The sequence below is a fragment of the Onychostoma macrolepis genome, chromosome 21, assembly GCF_012432095.1.
Source record: "Onychostoma macrolepis isolate SWU-2019 chromosome 21, ASM1243209v1, whole genome shotgun sequence".
NCBI lineage: Eukaryota > Metazoa > Chordata > Actinopteri > Cypriniformes > Cyprinidae > Onychostoma > Onychostoma macrolepis.
Window position 1 is genome coordinate 22,601,289 of NC_081175.1, and position 22,412 is coordinate 22,623,700.

The 22,412-nt window shown below is 36.0% G+C and overlaps 1 protein-coding gene across 1 annotated transcript in view; it reads right to left on the reverse strand.

Annotated features, from left to right (window-relative positions):
• The window catches only part of ccbe1 (collagen and calcium binding EGF domains 1), a 53,336-nt gene that overhangs the window by 17,148 nt on the left and 13,776 nt on the right, over positions 1–22,412 (reverse strand). The window contains 3 exon segments of the mRNA XM_058758866.1: positions 910–1,047; positions 1,859–1,993; positions 2,872–2,924. Of these exon segments, the coding sequence (XP_058614849.1) occupies positions 910–1,047; positions 1,859–1,993; positions 2,872–2,924 (326 nt within the window).

Here is a 22,412-nt window from a genome sequence, read left to right on the forward strand (position 1 = left end):
CAAAAATGTCAACAATTCTGTGTTTTTTTGTCAATATGGGGTGCTTTTAAAAAAAATTAACTTAAATGATTTTAGCAAATGGCTGCAATATAACAAAGAGTGAAAAATTTAAGAGGGTTTGAATACTTTCCGTACCCACTGTATATATATATATACAGTATATAGACAATGGAATTATTCAGATACAAAAAAGAAACTTAATATTAAATTTAACATCCACCATTTCCACTTGGCTTATGTTCTTTTGTGTTTTTTTGTGTTTGCACTGCTTTAACTGGATGATGCATCCATGACCTGTCAGAGCATTTAGACCTCACTCAATCCTTTCCACACCTGTGTGATGGAGAGATCTGTGGATGGTCAAGTCCTGACAGGAAAATAAATATCTCTGGTTCTCTGTGCTCCATTTAAAACCTTAAAAAACATGTGATTCGCCTTTTTTGTGCTCCATTTCTGCTGTTTGTTGGAAATGCATTGGGTGAATCAAAGCAGGACTGTCTATGAGGCTTGCAAAAGCAGCTTCTAATGGGAAAGCGAACTACATGATAAAAAAACATGGCTATTCAATACAAAACTACTGACTAAAACCACTGAAACTAAGTATAAAAATGTATAAGTTTATGACAAAATTCTTCACCAAAACACATGACTACCAAGTTGATTCTTTTACATGTCATCAACGATTTCTCTGGATCTCGCTACAGTAATTATTTCAGGAATTACACTTTGAAAGTCTGAAAGAGGTGTCTGTGAACAGTTTCAAGCCATGAATAGGTTTATATGTCCACAAAAGTCTGGGAAACTCCAAACTACAGAAGAAAGACCAAAAAGAAAGTGAGCAAGCTAAAGTAAAAGAACAAAGAGTGTTGCTAAGAAAGGCAAACAAAGATTCAGAGAATATACACTCACCTCTCTCACCCTTGGTGCATGTTTTCCCATCATCCTCTAGGTAGAAGCCTTTCTCGCACTCACACCGGTAGCTGCCGGGGGTGTTCACACAGATCTGTGAGCACACCGTCTCGTTATTGTTGGCACATTCATCAATGTCTGATGCAAGAACAGAGAGTGAAAGTGTGAGGGACGGAAAGTTGGCAAAGTGCAAAAGACGCGATATTCGCTCCTGGGGCGGTATATATTTGACTCCCATCAAATCAACTTTACACTTTAGCAGTCTGGGAGGTCAGACCCTTTAAGAAACACTCATGCTGTCATTAAAAAAGGCATTGAAAAATCAAACCTGTGAACTAAAAACAACCCATAGAGGGTGCTAACATGTCCACACTGTTAAATATTCCTGATACTTCAAACAAGTCCAATTTCAAAACATATATGAAATGACAAGTTTTAAATTGTTCTTTCGAAAAAAAAAAAAAAAACAGTTTCCATGCTAACCACAGTTTCAGCAAAACTACAACAGTTAGAACAGCTATTGTTATTATAAATGAAAATGTATTCATTTATTTATTTTAAAATAGTTCAAATCTAAAATCTATCTATTTGTCTATCTATCTATCTATCTATCTGTGATTTTACAGAAGGAAAAAAATATTTTTAAAAATTAAAATAAAAGGGGTAAATGTACACTTTGAGCCTCACAAAATAAAATAAAATAAAATTCTTTGCATACAGTTATGCTGGAGACCAAAATGGTATATTATCGTAATAAATTTTTCTTGTTTATGATTGATACATTCACACCTGTGCTGCATATTTGTTGTGTGGAAACTGAATTTCTTTGCAATGTTTCAGTTAATGCCAAACCCTGACTAACACTGCAATATATTGCATTATGTATTCAATATACTTAATGAAGTACACTGTTCTCAATATCTTAACATAAATAAGAGCAAAATCTTACCCAGGCAGTATGGTTTCTCGCGGTTTCTGTGTCGTTCCCGGTCATAACGATACCCAGGGTAACAGGTGCACACCACACGGCCGAAATGATCGGTACACTGCTGTTCACATGGGGCGCCAGCGCACACATCATAGTCTGCATATACAAACACACCCACAAACAAACAGAAATAAACATGACAAGAAAGGAAAGTACAAGACTATAAAACAAACAAACCTAGCTTTAAATCAAAACCCACAATATAACTGTCATTTCCAAAAATCATATGCAAATGTGTTACTTCAAACGTCTTTTCCCTTTAATTTTATTATAATAGTAAAAACAAAACTCTGCAATCCGGGAAGCCAATACAGCTAGTTCCAGCCCAAGAATTCTCGCATCTTTTCCTTATTCCACAGTTTCTCCTAGAAGAGCCAAACCATCTCACACACAGCATGGAGCGCCATGTGAGTCAGGGAAATATGTGTCCATTCTCAGCCGGTACTTTATGTGTTTCTCATCAGCGGAGAGAGGGCAGGTAAGGACACCAGAGAACACAAACAGCACAGAAACAGAAAAAAGCCTTTAAAAACAAGCTGTAGACTGTCTCAAAAGGGGACCACTAAACACTCTCTCATTGCGGCATGGTAAACCGCAGAACGCAGACAATATAATTGCATATTTTTATTTGACAGTTACGAGTAAAAACTCGTTAGTGGTTTGAACTCCTCACCCAAAGATAGAGAAGTATATTACTGTATTCATAAGCTAATATACAGACCAGTTCCCACTATAAAAATACACACGAGGTAATCAAGCTATCGTTACTGGTGGGGAAATTCTGCCAAGCTCTTAAAGGTGTGCTGGAAATGTTAAAACAACATTAAAAGCACTAGCTGAGCGGTTTCCAAAAGGAATGATTTTGTTTAGAACGCTAATGGGAGACGAGGGAAAACATGTCCAGAAAAATCAGAGCACCCAGAGGAGCCTAATCTGGGTAGGAAGAGGAAGAGAGTAAGGGAAAGAGGTCTTACCTTCTGGAATACACTGTCCCAGCACAAACTTAAAACCTTCACAGCACTTCTTTCTGAAAGAGAGAAGAAGTGAAAGAAATACATTTAATATTTTCTTTAAAAATTGTGATTAAGTGTTACACTTGATACTAGGCTGTTACAGATGGCTGTCAGGATGTTGCTACACTACCATTCAAAAGTTTGGGGTTAAGATTTATTTTAATTTTTTTCAATAAATTCATATTCTCATTCAGCAAGGACACATTAAAATGATCAAAAATAACAGAAAAGCAGAGCTGGGTATATTACTTACAAATTGTAGTCCATTACTGATTACAGATTACATGATGAAAACTGTAGTTAGTAACGTAATCTAGGTTACTCATTTTAGGTCATGCATTCTGACTACTTTTTAGATTACTTTTAGATTACTAAAAGTAGATTACTTTTAGATTTTTTGCTCTGCAGAAAAGATATGATGTTACAAAAGAGTTTATTTCAGATAAATGTTATTTTAAACTTTCCATCAATCGAAAAATCCTGAAAAAGTTGTATATAAAGTTGTGCATGGTTTCAAAAAAATACAAAATAAAAAATACTATGCATTAAGCATCAAGAAGAAATGTTTGTCCTCCAAATCAGCTCATTAGAAGGATCATGTGACACTAAAGACTGTAGTAACGATGCTGAAAATTCAAGCTCTGCCAACACATTTTTAAAAATGTTAAAATACAAAAATAATATTTGAAATTGTAATAATCTTACTGTTTTTAGCATATACTATTCTTTAAAAATATAAATGCAGCCTTGGTGATTATAATTGACAAAAGAGGGGGGGAAAAAACAACCTTTTTTGAACAGCATTGTAAGTTGGATGTGAGTCCTGGGTAGTTGCGGTAGTTGCATACATGCCCATTTCTTAAAATCGAATCATATTTTTTCCCCACCTGTTTTATCATCTGCCAGGAAAATCAGAAGTGCTTAGAAAAGTATCAAAGCAAATCTATCTTCAACAAGCTTCATGTTTTGAGGTATCATCCATATCTGTAGCACAAGCAAACTGGGACGAGTCACGCACAGAAGTTTAATACTCAGGGTTTTGGGTTCATTCAAACCGCCAACTGAACGGATGAGCAATAATAATAGTGATGCTTGCCTAAGAAACGACAGAACCGTGGCCTAAATCCAGTCTGAAACAAACTTGCATGAATTATTAATGTGACTCTTCTGTTTTTGCGATCTTCCTAATCGTATTTAATTTGAAATCCATGTCCACAATACGAGACAGACAAAGTGAAGGTCCAAAGGGAAAAAAGGTGTTTTTTTCTGGACAGTGATGGAAAACTCACCTCCATGGTAAAACAGTAATATTCCCCCAAACTTTTCCCGCTCTAAGTAGTCATCGTGGAGATGTTCCTCTTTCGGAATGACAAGGGAACAACTCACAAGCACTAACAGAAATGATTCATTTCAACACTATGCTACAATGATTCCCAAATGTTTCAACACTCAAAAAAAGAAAAACTAAAAATACAACGGGGGAAATGGAATTTGGATATTAAGTAATGGTGATATCCTTTCCAACAGTATTACTCACAAATTTTGTGGAACTGTTTAGTCTAGTCTGCCAGAGTAAACTCTGTTGGTCTAATCTGGAAGCAAACTGATCAACAATGCTTAAATGGCGCATATTAAAAAAGCATATCAGCATGTTAAACAGTTAAATGCACTGGTTTACAAGTTAATAAGATCATAAACAGCTAATATATTTCCATGCAATCACTTTTACAGTCACAGATGAAGTAAGGGGTCTGAGCTGGGCTACGGCGGGCTGGTATGGTTTGAATCATGGGAGCTCTTCAGGTGGTCTGAATCACACAGGAAAACTTTATTGGTTTGTTTGATGTTCGAGATGAAAATATCGGGAACTACAATTACTTACAAATCTCTCTAACACACACAAACCTAAAACCAAAACACAGTAAACCCTCCCAATATTAAGGGGCACCATCTGTATCTTGATATCTTGAAAAAATAATAAATACACATAACATAGACTTCAACTACATGGAACCATAAGTAATTCCTTCACGGCAATGAAACTGCAAGATGTAAATATTGAGCATTTTGAGTAAGGAGTGGAGAAATTACTGATAATTAAAGAATAATCAAGAACCACAACTTGGCATTGAACTTAATAGACTTGAAATACTGACTACACTAGCTTGTTTTCAGAGAGACTTGCAGTCTTTCCATACCACACTATTCTTTTTTCCTGCTGTATGTTGCCCAGAACTAATGGGTGTCTTTGGAGTTCCCTCCAAGATAAAGAATTTTCCCACGCTAACAAGAACCTGCAGCATTCGCTCCTAATGAAGGTTTCAAAAGTGATTTTAAAGTTGGATTCCATAACGATACAATTTCAATCTTGATGTAAAAGGACCATCCTCTAAGTTATTGAATAAATTTATCACTGAACTTAATGTAATCGATCTTTGGAGAATCCAGAATACTACATCTAAGGACTTCACTCTTTTTTCTAAAAAGGGTGGAACGTCTGATGGGAGGACCTTTCAAATTTTGTAACAACACACCCTTATGGCACAACTTTAATTTTTTTATGTTGAAATCGGCCATTTGTCCAGCCCTCTTGGTCTACGTTGGGCATAACACATGTGGTGACTTATATGATAACCAGGGACTCTGCTAACTTCAAGAACTAAGAACTAAGTTTTGTTTACCAACATCATCATATTTTGTCTTTTTTCAGTTACGTTCTGCTCTCAAGGCCTATGGAGTTCCCTGGGCATCCCCTATTTCCTCTCATCCTATATGGGATTGGATCAAACTACCCTCTGGTCGGCTATCTGTTTCTTTAATATATAGTAAACTTAATGATCACACTGCAAAGTCTCTTTCTATTAAATCTATCTGGAATCGTGAATTAACAGATTTTGATTTATCGGTCGACTGGGAGAGAGTGTGGTCTAATCTAATCTGAACTTCTAAAAACTTGGCTCATTGTCTTATCCATTTCAAAGTCATCCATTGAGCATACATAACTAGAGGTTTAAACCTTACAAGAGGTTTAAAATGAAGCTGCAATCGACCTATAACTGTCATATCTATAACACTGTATCAGCAGGTACTTTTCTCCACATGTTTTTGGAATGTCCAATTGTTGTCAATCTATGGACTCATGTGAATTCTGTTTTGTCCTTTTTACTACAAATCGAAATTGAAATTCCCCTCCCTGTTGTCCGGCTGTCGAGACGTCCTCTGTGTTTCCGTCTGGTTCGCGTCCTTTAGAAACTCCAAACACCGACCACACGTACAGCAAAACCGCCTTAAGCTGCTCATGTGTTTGCCACAAAACGGGCAAAACATCCCTCGGCCGCAGTCCATGTTCAGTCACCATAAACTTTTATTTACGGCATTTACTCCACAACCACAACACCACCTTTCACCGCGTCACTTCCGGTGTGTGGTACATTCCCTTTCCGTGAAGAATCTGTCATTGTCAATTTGTTTCGGGACTGGTAAAAGTGTTTTGCGTCTTGTTAATTTGTTTTCTAAAATGTAAATTTGTTTCATCCTTGGTAAAAGTGTTTTTCCCTTGTAATTGTGTTTTATGATATGTAAAAATGTTTTCCAAAATGTAAATTTGTCTCGAGCTTCGTAAAAGTGTTTCACACTTTGTAATGTTGTTTTGCACTTCCCGGCCACCGTAGAAACCCTCCCAAAAAACATGTGGTGATGTAGGTGCTGTTTGACGATTTTTCTAAGGTTTTCTGACAGCGAGACTCAATTAGCCACTCAAACTCTCCTTCTCACCGTGCATTAGGACGATATAGACACATGTCCCTCTTCAGGCAGTTTCGTAACATTTTATGTTGATTGGAAATTCTTAATTATTGCCCTGATGGTGGAAATGGGAATTTTCACTGCTCTAGCTCTTTTCATAAAGCCACTTCACTAATTTGTGAAGCTCAATTATCTTTTGCTGCACATCAGAAATATATTCTTTGGTTTTTCTCATTGTGATGGATGATTAAGGGAATTTGGGCTTTGTTTTCCCTCCTATTTATATTTCTGTGAAACAGGAAGCCATGGCTGGATAATTTCATGTTCATAATCACCCTGGAGTGCACAAAATTGTGAATATGAATGGGAATATACTTCCCATTTATTTTACTCATAAGAATTTCTAGGGCTGCCAATAATTGTGTCCAACGTGTATTTGAGAATAACATTTATTCCATAATGATATTTCCCCCCCATTTTAAATTCTTATTATCCAATGAAAGGTTAGATTTTTTGTTAATTTTGTTAATAAAAGATCAAAAGGATTAACAATGCAGATTAATTTTCACAGCTTTCTTTGGTCATATTTACCAAGGGTGCCGATATTTTTGGCCATGACTGTAAATGCTTTTTTTGGGCAAAAACTATTAATTTTTACTCTCTTATGAACCTATAAATGTAAAAATACTTTATAATAAAAATTCCAAAATAATATATAGTATGTATAAATAAATAAATAAAATCAAGTTTTATTTATTTTTTGCCAAAGAAGCTTTATTTTATTTTTTCCAAATTACTCTTTAGGACTTTTAAAAAAAAATCATCTTTTTGTAATATATGCAAAAGAAACTAAATTTTTAAGAGTGTATAAGAGAGATCAGGGTAGGATGCTCTGCCTTCTTACCCAGTAAAAAATCTCAAATTCTGAATTCAACAAGACCCATGCTAAAACACAGAGCTGTAAAAACAACTGTGCAGTGCCACACAAGCACTTTATATACGTAACTCGCATTTATATGGTGAAAAACATCAGAAACCGAGAGAGACCACGGGGAGGAAGCACTGAGAAGTGGAAGAGGAGGACAGAAGAGGCACAAATCTCCTGCTGTGGGAGGTGATGATGGGTGTGAGAGCAGAACGAGGTGGAGGTGATTTTCACACTTTGACACATGTTTGCATTCATGTACACACAGACACTCAGGGTCACATTCACTCTACCAAAGTAAAATCACACATGCATATGCACACCGCCGCTATAGAAACATAAACAACACATGGCATGGGTTACAATACAGCTGTCAATTTGCAACGTATGCAAATGAGATTTCAACTGTTTCAGATTAAATTAAGTGCAAATGGAGTCTTGCTTCTTGCATATTTCCTTTAAAACAAAGGGGAAAATCTGTATTAAACTCATATATCTCAACAATGTCTCAACCTGTGCTCAGGATAGTAACTAAAGTATGTAATTAAAAATCAAAGAACTTCCACAAACACATCCAGGAGGATAGTAAGGATGGTAGGTTTAAGTACAATGAGATCCAAAAGAGAAAATCTCTGTTTTTCCTGGTATGTTGACACCAAAGCCACCCTGATCCTCCACAAATACACAAACTCTGATATGTCCCTATCTTAACAAACATGCAACACTCAGAGAGAAGAACGCACAGAGAGAACAGCCAGAACTGACCCTGGACCTGTGTCTGCCAGGGTAAGCTTTCCAAAAATATTTTTAAAGCTTTGTTTATTGACTCTCAGAGCTGTTTATGCTCAGGTTTCCATCCATCTGGTGCCTTCACAAATATTCATATTTGGGGAATGAGGGTTTGACTTTTCATTTAATTTTTGAAAAATGACTTAATAAAAACACATAAAACCCAAACTTTGAAATCTATCATGAGTATTGTATAATACAAATTATTAGATTTAGCTTTTTTATATTGTAAACATAACGTCTTTATATAACCTCAAAATAAAGGGTAATTTAGTTATATTTTGGATGTGATGCAGCATGAAGCATGCAAATAGGAATTTTAGGAACTAAATCTGCACTGCACGAAAGTATTTATTAGTGTGTGCATCATTAATATGAAAAATTGTACTGGCTTAATGGATAGGAGAACATGAAATCCAGCTGGACCAAATCCCGTAATGACCTAAACAGAGCCAGAAATGTTCAAACACGGAATCAAACTATACTATACTGTATACATCACACAATCCAAAACTATGTAAATATACGAAACTTCACAAGAGCTATAATATTTTGCCTTGAGCGACCCCAGATGTTCTGTGCTGAGGTCTTATATAGACTACGGCTACTTACACCGATTCATATTATCTGTGTGACACAGCACTGGTTTAATCTGAGAAGCTTGAAAACACAAAACTAATCAGGAGTCTGTGCTTGGTAAATGTTCAAGCCTGTTTCTTCTAAATAAAATGCACTATATAGATGAACAGCAAATGACAAAATCAGTGGAAAAAAGGAAGAAGGTTTTTCTAAAGTTAAGGTCAACGGCACTAGCATTTAAAAACATGACATATATTAATGTGAAACATTTGAATCACTCCCCACAGTGGAGTGTTTGTCAGTGTTCTTAAAGCTTGACAGTCTGATGAAGGCCAGAATCTTCAGAATCAGTTTCCCTGATGACCATTTCTCATGACAGGACCTCTGAGAGTTTCTTCAGTCTTCATGAATGCCGTTAGACACATACTTCTAACATAGTTCTTTGCAACATTATGCTCCTACACATGCAAGAAATACTACAAAATATTACGTAAAAATACAAGTGCTGTCAAAATTAGCACATTAACACAGGCGATTGATTTTTCCAGTTTAAACAAATATTAAAAATATACGGTCTTTATGTTGCTTCTACATTAATTTGAAAAATAAATATAGCACTAAATATAAAATACTATAAAATAGTTGTAGACTGAAGACTATAACATGAATTTAAGCGAATTCTTCCTAACACCGGAAATCTGTAAAAAGCATATTAAGAACAGCAGGTGCAACAAAAATACAGGAATAACACATGGTTTGAGCACATCTAGTTTCTAAACACGACAGCACTGATGTGAGATCCGTCTGAAAAAGTATAGGTTTACAGTAATTTTTAATGTTCAGTTTAAAAATAAAATGATCTTTCTGGACTGGAAGGAAGAACAACTAAATTGTTTTTCTTTAGATGCCTTAAATGGTTCCTCTTAATAAACAATTCAACAAAATACAACATATTAAACTAATATGCATTCCTCCTCAGAAATCCGCACTGAAGCTGATGAACTGGGAGTGAAGCAGTATTTCTATGGATTAGGATAAGCAACTAAATTTGATTTGAATATTTTGGGGACCTTCTGTCAAAAAGATGTTATCATGCAGTAGATTATTATTCCAGAATGCCATGCAACTGCAGGCCGTTACATCATTTACTATTTAACATCCTCTTGGGGCCAGATTGCAATGATAAGATCACATTGAAGAGCAGAAGAGGATGTGGGGCATTGTAGTGTGGCCGATTGCTCTGATGGTGCGCGCGTCTCAGGAGGGGAGGATCCAGATGTGAACCCAACCTCGGGAGGTTTAAAACGGGATGAAATGGATTAGTTCAGGTTGAGTCATTCAGAAACAACCAGACTTCTAACCAAATCCTCGTTACGTAAGAGAGAAAAAGAGAAAGCAAAGGAATTTGCATGCAATGACACATGGTTCAATGCAGCGTAATAAGTGACTGGAAGAGATGTCTCATCATATTTATGCAATATCACTTATTGATAATTCATTTAGAAAAATGAGCCCTTTTCACTCACTTAAGCACATGATTTCGACTTCTGAGAGTGTTTCAGTCCTCATAGAGCAGGTGTATTTATTTGCAGGTTAATAAGGAAAGGTTTAGTTATTCTGGCATGTTAAAACAAGTCAGTAAAAAATGAGCTGGGAGTGTTTTGTTTAGATACAATAGTGCAGAAAAGGAAATGTGTTGTTTTTCTTCAGCTTCTGCTAAATGATAGACGTGAATTATGGGAACTCTATGAATGAGCGGTGAGTCTCCAGTACCATGTCCAAACAAAAACAGGTGCATTAACACTGAGTCACATTCACTTTTAAACAGAGCTTTTACTTGACTTGTCAGACGTTATTAGTGGGTACGGTAGCACCTGTGCTTTCCTAATGTTGTGTTTATTTAATTTCCCACGCTGATGGGGATCCGGTTACCAGGAGAAAATCAGGTCTGGATTAGCGTGACCTCAGGCCCACTCGCTGGGCTTTGAGAGATCTCTAATTACCTTATAAACAAACTGAGCAGAGACCTGGAGTAAACACACTCACAGACAGTGCACATGGAGGAAATAACATTACATTCTGGCTACACTGAGAAATTTAGCATGGAAAGTCTATGAGCAACGCTGGTTCAATTCAAATCAAATACTATTTGAATTTTAAGGCTCTAAATAAAGGTTCCAAAATAAAAAGTGATTATGAAGTTCCTATGATATGAATATTTTAAGTTCCTATGACGTCATAAGAGAACTCACATATCCTATTGTTCTCTGATGTTAAGGACTCAATGAATGTTCAGAATTCAAAATAAATTTTATTCAAATTGAAACGCATTGTTCTAAAGCAGCTCTGCTTTGCACAAATAAAATTAAATCGCTAAAAGAGTTCTGCTTTAATATTAAATCAAGAACATTAAAAACTACATAAAGCAGCAAATGCAAGCTTTTTTAATTTCATAATGCAACATTTCCAAGTAACACAGCATAATTAAATAGAATGAATAAAAAGGAAGGGGATGGAATAAATGAACAACAGAATGAATGACAGAATGAATAGAACAAACAAACATTAGCTAGAATGAACGATACATAGATAGAACAACAGAACGAACAGTATACATAGAATGACAGAAAAAAACAATAGATACAACAACAGAAAAAATGATAGATATAACAAAACAAACAACAGATAGAACAATAGATAGAACAAACAATAGAACAAATGATAGAACGACAGAACGAGAAAATGAACAACAGAATGAACGACAGATGGAACTATAGAATAACGACAGATAGAACAATAGAATGAATGATTGAACAAAGATGGAGCTAAAGAATGATAGAAGGAATGATAGTTAGAACTACAGAATGAATGAGCGAACAACATATAGAATGAAAGACAAAAACAATAGAAGGATAGAACAATATAGAATGAATGATAGATAGAATACAAAATATACAATACAAAGTATGATAGACTGTTAAAAAGTGAATTAAAGAATGATTGATCCATTGATAGAACTGGTGGAATACACTACATGAATTTGCACAGATTTTTGTCACGGTTTACAGTTTGGAAGAAGTCAACACCAGTTGCCAAAAGTCAGAGCCAGTCATCAGGTTTTGGACAGAGTTCACAAACTTCACAGAAAATCGTGTAATATATAATGGGCAGAGAACCAGAGCCTGGTAGTGTGTGATCTGCTGTCGATTTGTGTATGATAACGAGATGCCCAGTGCTTGAAAATCTGTTCAGATTTCGTGTATCCTCACCTAACGAGGAAGGTATACTTTCAAAGGCACTAAAGAATCATGCACAATAAGTCCAGGAATGTGAATTTAAATAAATTGGGAGCATTTCAAACCCATGATGACTTTAAGATTAGCATAGCATTTGAACTTGATACCCCATATTTAATATTCACAGATAAATTTTCCAGACTATCAAGCCAAGCACAGCACAAAGAGTCATCTACGATCACAGCTGGAAATCACAGGCTAACAAACTCATAACAAAAATCACAATTTCCTTCATAATTAACATCCACATAATTGGCCAGGAGCCTAAGCCATTATCAGCTGTGTAAGGAGGGCGGCCGTATTATATCATGAATTCGTGGCGGGCATCTCTCTCCCACGAGCAAAAACCTCTACAGCTGGAAACTGTAAATTACACAGACCTCCATTATCGTTTGGTGATATATAATGAGTGTATAACTCAATGCAGGCTTTATGTACATGTGTGGTTGTTTGAAGTTTCAGTTTTACACATGTAAGGGTCTTATTAGAGCCTAGATCTCATTGTATCTTATGTATCTTGCATGTCAGTAAATTCCCCTCGCTCGAGTTGGGCCTCTAAAACTGATTTGATCTTGGTGCTTTTGTGCCAAGTGTGTGTATGCGTGTTCAGGGGGGTTTAATTGTTTTGATGGTGCTCTGACGCAGAGGGCCACTTCACCTTCTCTGCTTTAACGCTTAGAAGAATCTTGATAATGTGGCACAGATCAAGAGCCTGAAACCCACACAGACAAAAACTCTACATTCCTCCACACTGGCCCCAGATGTGGCTCCTCGTTTTTCTTGTCTTCTCTCTCTGTGCGCACTGTAACACCACCCACAGGTCTTTTATGAGTCGGTGTGCCTCTGGTAACCCACTGGACTGAATTTTTCCCCCTGTGCTTTAACGTTCACATTAAATCACAGAAGTGCTGGTGCTTGTTTAGGTGTAGCTGCTTGGAATGGGGCCTGACAGAACCAGCCTGCCAATGCAAAGATCTGCCTGTCAACATTTCAGACAAGCTGAGCTGATGAGAAACTGAAATGAATTCAGATTGATGTTGTAATGGGCATTTAGTTTGTCTGGAAACCCTACGCTGGCATTGGCACCATGTAATCCAGTTATTGTTAGATACTTTTTTCCTTTACTATGCTGATTAAAGTCATTCATATATAAAGTAATTCATATGGCAGGGCATTTGACATTTGGCATTTAAAGTCTACATTTCAGTTGAATTTAAAGACTGCTTGTCAATTAATTCAACCTACAAACTGCTGATGAAGCTGTATTATTAAAAACTAAATGTCAAATTAAAGTTATGGGAGGGAATGTGGTGGGTGATAAAATTAAAATAGTAACACTTAACGCCTTTATGTATAATGCATTATTAAGCTATTTATAGTGTACATTGTAGTGCATTGTATCTTTTCATTATTAATTTTAACCAAAGTTAAAATGCATTATAATATATGAAGGTTTGTTTATCATGTTTTAATGCTTCATATATCTTATAAAGGTGTAAAAATGAATAGCCAAGTATTATAATGCATTAGAACATTTATTCATGATGAGATCATAAAGTGATTTAATTTATTTATTTTTTTGCATTATAAGGTGTTTTACAAGGCATAATTAATGCATTAAAAAGCTTTTATAATGCATTATATATAAGGGCTTTAATTAAAGTGTTACCATTAAATAAAACTAAAGTGGACATTAATATATATCGGAGTGTCTATTTACACTAAGTGCAAATAGCCCGCCTTGTTGGCAAAGGCTATTTACACTAACTCCACCCATCAACGTGTGGTTGGGATAGTCAAGACTGCAAAAAAGAAAACAGCTGAACATCAGTTTCAGTGGCGTAGATGTAAGGCATGTGCAATTTGACGGGATCGACCCGAGTTCGAATCCGCCTTTTGCCGAACTATTTTTTCTCCCTTTTCAAATCTCATATCGCATCGGAAAGACATTTATTTTCAATAAAAATTAAGGAAATAATCAAAAAGTTGATTATTTAAGGGTTAGGGTAGGTGAAGAGAGGGCTTTATTGTCCCAATAAGGTGGCATCCATTTAATAGCCTAATTTGAATTAAAACTATAATTTACCCTCAATACGTTATTATTGCATACTGTTTTATAATGTACTACAACACTGAGGTGCAGATAATTGCCACTATTTGCAATTAGTAGTATAAATAGCAGAAAATCTTGCTATTTTAACATAGTGTAAATAGAATCTATAGCTATTTGCACTTAGTGTAAATAGCATATCGTAAAAAAATACTTTTTGTAATATTTTCTCTCGCTAAGAAAATATGCTATTCGCACTTAGTGTAAATTAGGGATGGGTACCGAGAACCGGTACGTAATTGGGTCAGTACCGGACTACCGATAAGCTTCAGGACAAACGATACTGTTATCAATACTTGCGTTGTTTTATCTACGTATACTTCAATGTTAATGACGAAATAGAAGCTGCTGCTTGTCATTGAATGATGTGGCCGTCGTTTGCTCGACGTGCGTGTGATATCCATGCGCATGCGCGGTGTGTGTTTGCGTGCAATCAGTGGCGGCAAGAGTGAAAGTGTGGGCTCACGTTACAAAACTAAGCAACAGTAGTGTCAGATGCAATATATGCAGTAGTGTAATAGTGAACAAAGGAGGCAACACTATAATATAATGAAACATTTACTAACAAAACACAACATCTACCTCAAGCAATGCATTGTATTTACCATGTCTCCCGGCTCCAGCTCCAACTGCAACTCGCGAGACACATTCACAAATGTTGATTCAGCAGTATAGTTACACTCACTAGACACTGCACTTATTCGCAATCACAAAAGTATCGGTATCGGTATCGGTATCAGTATCAGTATTGATAAAATGTAAACGATACCCATCCCTAGTGTAAATAGAATCTAACATCTATCGCTATTTACACTTAGTGCAAATAGCCGCTGCCTATATATATATTAATATACACACATTCAATTCTGTTTGAAATAATAAATTAATAATATCACAATTTGAACAGCTATCAAAATCACATTTTATAGAACAGAAATATAATATAATATAATATAATATAATATAATATAATATAATATAATATAATATAATATAATATAATATAATATAATATAATATAATATAATATAATATACACAAATTTCCACACTGTGGAGGTGCAAGCCCTCTCATTTTCCCATGTTCTCCTTCACGGTATTCGTACAATGATTAGATTTCCCAACAATGCAGTGCTGTTTTGCACAACCGTGAAGTAAATATATATATATATATATATACATACCAGTTCATAAATTTGTATGGGTTCACAGTTTCAACCGGTATATCGGCCACATCTATGATGGAAATCAATGCTTATAAGTAACTCAAGTCCAAGAAAATTCCTGAGCAAGACTGGCAAGCTGGAAAGTTTTCAGGAAACCTGAGATATTCAGGAAATATAATCTCTGTGTTGAGTTGTTGCTTTGGCAAATCTTCCTTCTCTGTCGCTCTGCCCTCGCTCTCCCTCTGTTGTTTTCGCGTCACTCCTGTTTGTAATAAACAGCTTGAGAGTGGAATCTAGATCTTGAGCTGGCCAACTTTAGAACAGAAATCTTTTACGGACAGCCTAATGTCATTCTGTGGAAGCATGCGTTGACTGGATCTGTCTACTCCACTGTAAAAAAAATGCCTTGTTGGTTTTGTCTATCCAGTGTTTACGTTACGATATGTGATCAGAAACTGCTTCGTAGTCTCTCGCCATAGACCAGCCAAGAACTGGAAGCAGACACATGGGATCAGCATGGGGAATTATTTGGAAGTTGTGCAACATACAGTTTATGCAAAATATGAAACAGTGATCAAGCACTACTATTCCAACAATCATTCAAAGTTTTATTTATAACATGATACCTCACATTACAGCCATTTTATTGAAGGCTGTATTAAACCCCTGAGCATATGATGTTGCAATATTTAGGAATCACCAAAATTTTCAATAACATCAGTTTGACATCCATCACAGTCCTCTGCGGTTCTCTGAGTCCTTCAAATATCAACACCTGGGGTCCGCAAACAATCTCAAGCCCCATGTGTTATAATAAAACTGACGTTTGGGCGATGTGCTCACTTTATGTAACTCACTTTATGTAATCTATGGCAACAGCGTGGCAAGTTATTGGTCAAAACACGCACTTATGTATAAACCGTTCATCGGCGCAGGGGTGAACCAAATGTCCGTCATGGTGCGCTGGTTACTCAAGCGAGCAGTGAGAACGAAAGGCCTCGCCAGAAAGTTCAAGAGAGGAGAACGGCTGTCGGAAAATACTAGTGTTATGTCTCCAAAACACTTTGCCTCCTGGGAATACAGTTACAGGAAGGCATAAATTACAAAGAACAGTTACCTCTGAAAAGTGCTTGGATATCTTTTTGTTCTCAATATTTTATGTCCTTCTTTTTTTCATATTTCTTCTTCCAAACGTCATATTTGGAGGAACTTCCTACCCCTGCTAAAAATATCTCTGTCAAACCACAGGATGCTTTGCAGACCTGAGAAAAGTGCCGTTTATCACGAATTGCAGAAAGAACTGCACTTTTTCATAAATGGTACAATTCATCTTGTCTTTTTTTTTTGACTGGAGTAAAATGTTTTTCCTGTTACGTTCACTTCTTTGATTCACTTCCCAATTTCAACCAGTACAGCTGCCTTGGGACTCTAAAATACTGTAAACATAAAAGCCTGAATTGACTTTGGCGTTTATTATATAATTGCACTAGGTACAGAGGACAAGGCCATTTGTCTTGAAAAAGGATATTACTCTAAAGACGTGCTGTGCGCGGGTCAGTGTCTGTGACTCGCTCTGACCGGGCAACTTTTCTGTAAGAGAATAATTCTGGATCAAATCTTTAAGCTCCTGAACTGTCTAGTCATCTCAATGTTAACCAGCCAAAGTTTAGGTAGTCTCCATGGTGCGGTTTACAGTGGTCACACACAAGCCAAGGAAAAAGCAGTTGTGTAAAGCAATATAAAATTCAAGAACACTTGAGGGACTTATTGGTTATGCTGTCTCAAAAGCATACAAGAGGGGAATTTACACTCTAAAGTGTCTTCAAACTAATGAATTGCATTTTGCATTTGCATTACAGAATTACCGTTATTTAATCAAATGCTCTCTCCGACCTATCCCATCTTTACAAAACACCTTATCTATTTCACGTAGCACCCATTGAGCTTTTTGAGGAGAGGAGAAATGAACAATTTTCACCTGGCAGATAATAAAAGAGGCACTAGACAAGACAACCTCCCAAAATCCCCTGCCAACCATTCAGAACACTCTAACAAAAACACTCAATGACCCCAACCTTTTCCATGGTAGTGTGTGTGTGTGTGTGTGTGTGTGTGAGAGACAGTTTCTCCAAAATCCCCTGTCAAGCCTGGTCTTATCCTAAACAAATAATGTATATATCAAACCCGCATGAATGGTTTGCTTAATTTAATAATGTTCACTTCACGCTTAGTAACGCATTCCCAGCTGGAGCATCGTCAGTGGTTTGGAAAATTTAAATCAGTCGCCACGTTTCAGAGTGTGAATGTGCAGGTAGTCTGACACACTGGCCAACATTTTACTTGATAACATAAAACATCAGTGAAAAATAAAACTAAAACTGCTTCGATAATCATTTTGAACCCAAATTATATGAGGCGACCTGTTGCAGAATATTTATATCATTATCGTGTGAGGTCTTGTTTTTCCATCACATTCTAAATTCCCGACCTGAGACGCACATGTGAACGTCTCGGTTTTTGTTGTTGCACATGCTCACTGACATTAGAAATTGCCGACTTCTTTGTTTTCCTGACAACAGTCGGAGGGTTCTAGAAAAGACCCCCCAAAGCCCATGTGGTTGTGGTTAGACGCAGTTCTGTCTCCTTTTGGCCAGTAATCACATGCGGAACAATCTCTATCCTCATCTTCATCTCTCTCTCTCTCTCCACACTCAGTAACCGGTTTCTTTATCTGGACCATCTAAATATCTCTTTTGAGCCTGTAAGCGATAAGGTTAATTAAACCAAACAAAGAAAAGATGTGTGTCGTCTCAGATACACAAACACAAACCCTTGAACAACCAAGAAATCTGCAACGTCTGGCTTCAATATACAGCAGGCGGAGGAAGTCAAGGTATCTTTAGAAGCGTGTTAAGGAGGACTGGCACTGAATTTAACCGGTGTGATGTCTCTCACCCTGACAACCCCGGAAATTACAGAGAACATGCCCATCCATAAGTTGTTATACAGAATCCACGTTTACGGACGTCCTTTCTTCACATTATACTCCCTTAACTCAAACCATACTACACCGCTGGCCTTGGGCCAGATCAACGAAGAAGAAAGGGCTTCGACTACTGGAATCCTCAACAGACGGACTATTTGCACAGTAACGGGAGTTTTTTCCAGGAAAATGTCAAGTGCATGGACTGACCACTTGAGCCGCTTCTTAAACAGTGACACGTTTACTGCCGAAGGACACGAAAGAATGATGGGATGAATGAATGAACACGTCCATCGTTTCTGAAAAAAATCAATCCTGGAGGCACTGACCTCTGAAAAGAGGTTTACAAAAACACCAAATCAGGACAAAGAGTTGTTGCTTGGGAACAAATGTTTCAGTTAAGCGGAAAATATATTATATATGTCAACAAGGCGATTTTAACGATAGCCGTAGTTAAAGTATTCTCAGACAAAGAGGTTTTTTCTTTCACATCCAATTTGTTGGAGAGTCAAAGGCTTACGGGGTATCAGATGACCAGGTTTTTCCCTGCGATTTAGCAAGAAAACAGAGTGGGTACAATTTGCATGTCCTGAACTGAAAGCAGTGTGTTTAAGTGACTTATGTGTGACCTGGAAAGTCCATCTGACTGACAAAAATATTAAAATTCAGAAGCATATATTATAATGGTGGTACAATGTCAAAATGTGCTAAAAAGAAATGAAAAGAGGACTGGCATCCAAATGCTTGAAAATCCAGCTGTTAGCAATAGAAAATGATTGGTACTATAGCACTTAAACAGTGCAGAACATTTCCTTTCGCTAGCTAAAATCCTAGAGGTCTGATAAATTATCGTCTCTTCTCCTAATGGGAGAATAAATTAAGAGTTAAAATGACCGCAAATTGTGTATAAAGCAAGACAGTAAAACAGAAACGAAATGCTTTGCAGTAAAATATGCGTTGAAAATCCCAAAACAGGCAAATGGTTAACCACCTAAAGGAGGAAAAACCCAGACTGTGGTTTTGCGGAACCACGTACAATTTCCTATGCAAACCCACATAAACAGTTTCTTGACAATCCGTGCTTGACTTCATTATCCACTACACATCAGTCACGCAGTTTAACACATTTAATGCCTTTCCAAAAAAATAAAGAATTAAAATAAGCACAATTTAGCCATGCTGGGAATTTATAGCATTGGTGGGAAAAAGTCTTCAAATCCAACAGATCCTGTATGATGTATGAAAATCTCTCAGCTTCATTAAAAAAAATCACATGCTTTGTTTTCTTTAAAGCAACCTTGAGTTTTAAAAGCTGCAAAATAAATAAAACTACTGTTACTACTGAAATGATTTTTTGAAGTTGTAAATGAAACAATAATTATTGGAAGAAAATAATATTTCAGTCAGTCTACTTCAAAATCTCATGCTTAATTTAATGTGTTACTAGCAGTTTCTTTGTAATTATTTGTGAAACTACCTAGCAATTTGAATGAAATTTTTTCAATAATAAAAATAATCCAAAAGCACTTATTTGCAAATGCATACTTTATTTATTTACATTTTTATTTTATTTTTTTTCAGAATTTTAAGAATTTATCCAGCATCAAAATTCAAAGAGATTTTACAACTCGAGTTTTAAACGTAATGCCGCGGATTCAAACCTGGAAACCGCATTTTTACACCCTGCCCAGGGTGTACACACAGGGGTCATGTTGATGCAAAATGTAGTCCCACTCTTATATTCCTCTTAAATAATCATTAGGCCCACGGTAGTAGTTCCATTAGAACACACTTAACAGGATAAAGGTGTGCACACACACACACACACACACACACACACACACACACATCACACGTTGACACAGTACAAAGCCCTATACATCATCAACCTGTGTTTCGACCATCCTGCTTTAATTCTGGCCAAAGCTAACATCTGTTTCTCTTTAGGAAGCCAAATCCTCAGTAGTCTGCATTCAAACTTATGGCACCTATTCAACACAAACCCCCCCTGAAACCATGGCAGGGGCAAATGAATATTGTCAAAATTACGCTTAAAAAGGATAAGTGTGCGGCAAAGACAGAGTGACAGCGCTATTTTTCATGCAGTTATAAAGAGCCAAGAGTTTGTCAGTACTGCAGGGACTGAAACATTTAGAGCGCCGGCTATGTTCAGTGATGACTAGACTCATCCTCACATGGGGGTCTGTTACGGTGTTGTCCTGACAAGGTAAAATGGGAAAATGAATCATTTTAAATAAATGCTGTCCTTTTGAACCTTTTTACATAAACATTCATTTAAAAAAAAATGCATGATAGTTTTCCAAAAAGCAGCACAAATGTACTGTAACATTTGTTCTGTCATGAGACTCTAGGCCTATAGGTTTTAACTCAATTTGATACACTGTAAAAAAAAAAAAGTTGAGCCAACTTAAAATTTTAAGGCAACCAGCTTCAGCAGATTTTTGAGTTTTCTCAACTTGTCGTTTCAAGTTTATAAAACAAAAATTGGAGAATCTCCCACAAAAATAAGTTGAGCAAACTCAAAAATCTGCTGAAGCTGGTTGCCTTAAAATTTTAAGTTGGCTCAACTTTTCTTTTTTTTTTTTTTTACAGTGTATAATCACATCATTACTCACATGGTGCAGCTGATTGGTTTCTTTTCACATCAGCAGCTAATAAGCTTGCTGCTCAACATTCAATATCTGCTCATACTTGGCTAGTACTTGCGGTAGTTGCAGCACACTTCAGAAACCCTCCACCTTCCCCAGCTCCACCTGTATAGATCTGCTATGGGGTGATTTCATGTATGTAATATATGGAGGTTATTTCATATATATGTGCAGCAGCAGTAATTCTTAAATGCTCACATCAGTCTGTGGATGTAATGGCAGTAGCAAGCATTAACATCGCCATGCATATAGTATTACCTTGCTAAACTCTCTGAGAGTTGTCATGACAGAACTGTTATCAACACTGATAATAAATAATGTTTTTTTTTAGCACCAAATTAATATATTATAATGATTTCTAAAGGATCATGTGATACTAAAGACTAAAAGGCTGCTGAATTTTAGTGTTATATTTCAATTGTAATATTTCACAATATTACAGTTTTACTGCATTTTTGACCAAGTAAAAGCCCCCTTGGTGAAAATAAAAGACTTATCTCTCAAAAAACAACAACAACAACAAAAAAAAACTTGCACAGCTTTAGAAGGTTTTTTTTTTTTTTCTCAGAACAATCATTATAAATACTTTATATTATAAATATTTGTATAGTTACATTTTACTATTTAAATAGTAGAGTTATATCTGACGTAAATGTTTCAATTAATTGCATTCAATCCCATCACATTTATGTCACAGATTAAATACAATAAAGTAGTGCTGGGCAATGATTAATCGTGATTAATCGCATCCAAAATAAAAGTTTTTGTGTACATAATATATGTGTGTGTACTGTGTATATTTATATAAATACACACACATGCATTTATATATTTAAGAAAAAAAATTATGTTTATATATTAAATATATTTATATCTAATATAAATTATATGAATATAAATATATACATGTAAATATTTTAAAAATATATACTGTATGTGTGTGTCTTTATATATACATAATAAATATACACAGTACACACACATACTGTATATTATATAAACAAAAACTTTTATTTTGGATGCGATTAATCGTTGTCCAGCACTACAATAAAGTCAATGTAATAATTCCATGAATTCAATATTCTATGAACCCACAGTAAAAAGTTAAAGTTGTTCATACATAAAATGTTTAGTTTATACACAAAACCCTATGATTACCACTGAGATCACCACCCAGCCAATTCTTGCCTTCTTCCACTCATTTCCTGTCGCTAATAAAACTTGAAAAATAAAAAGAAACAA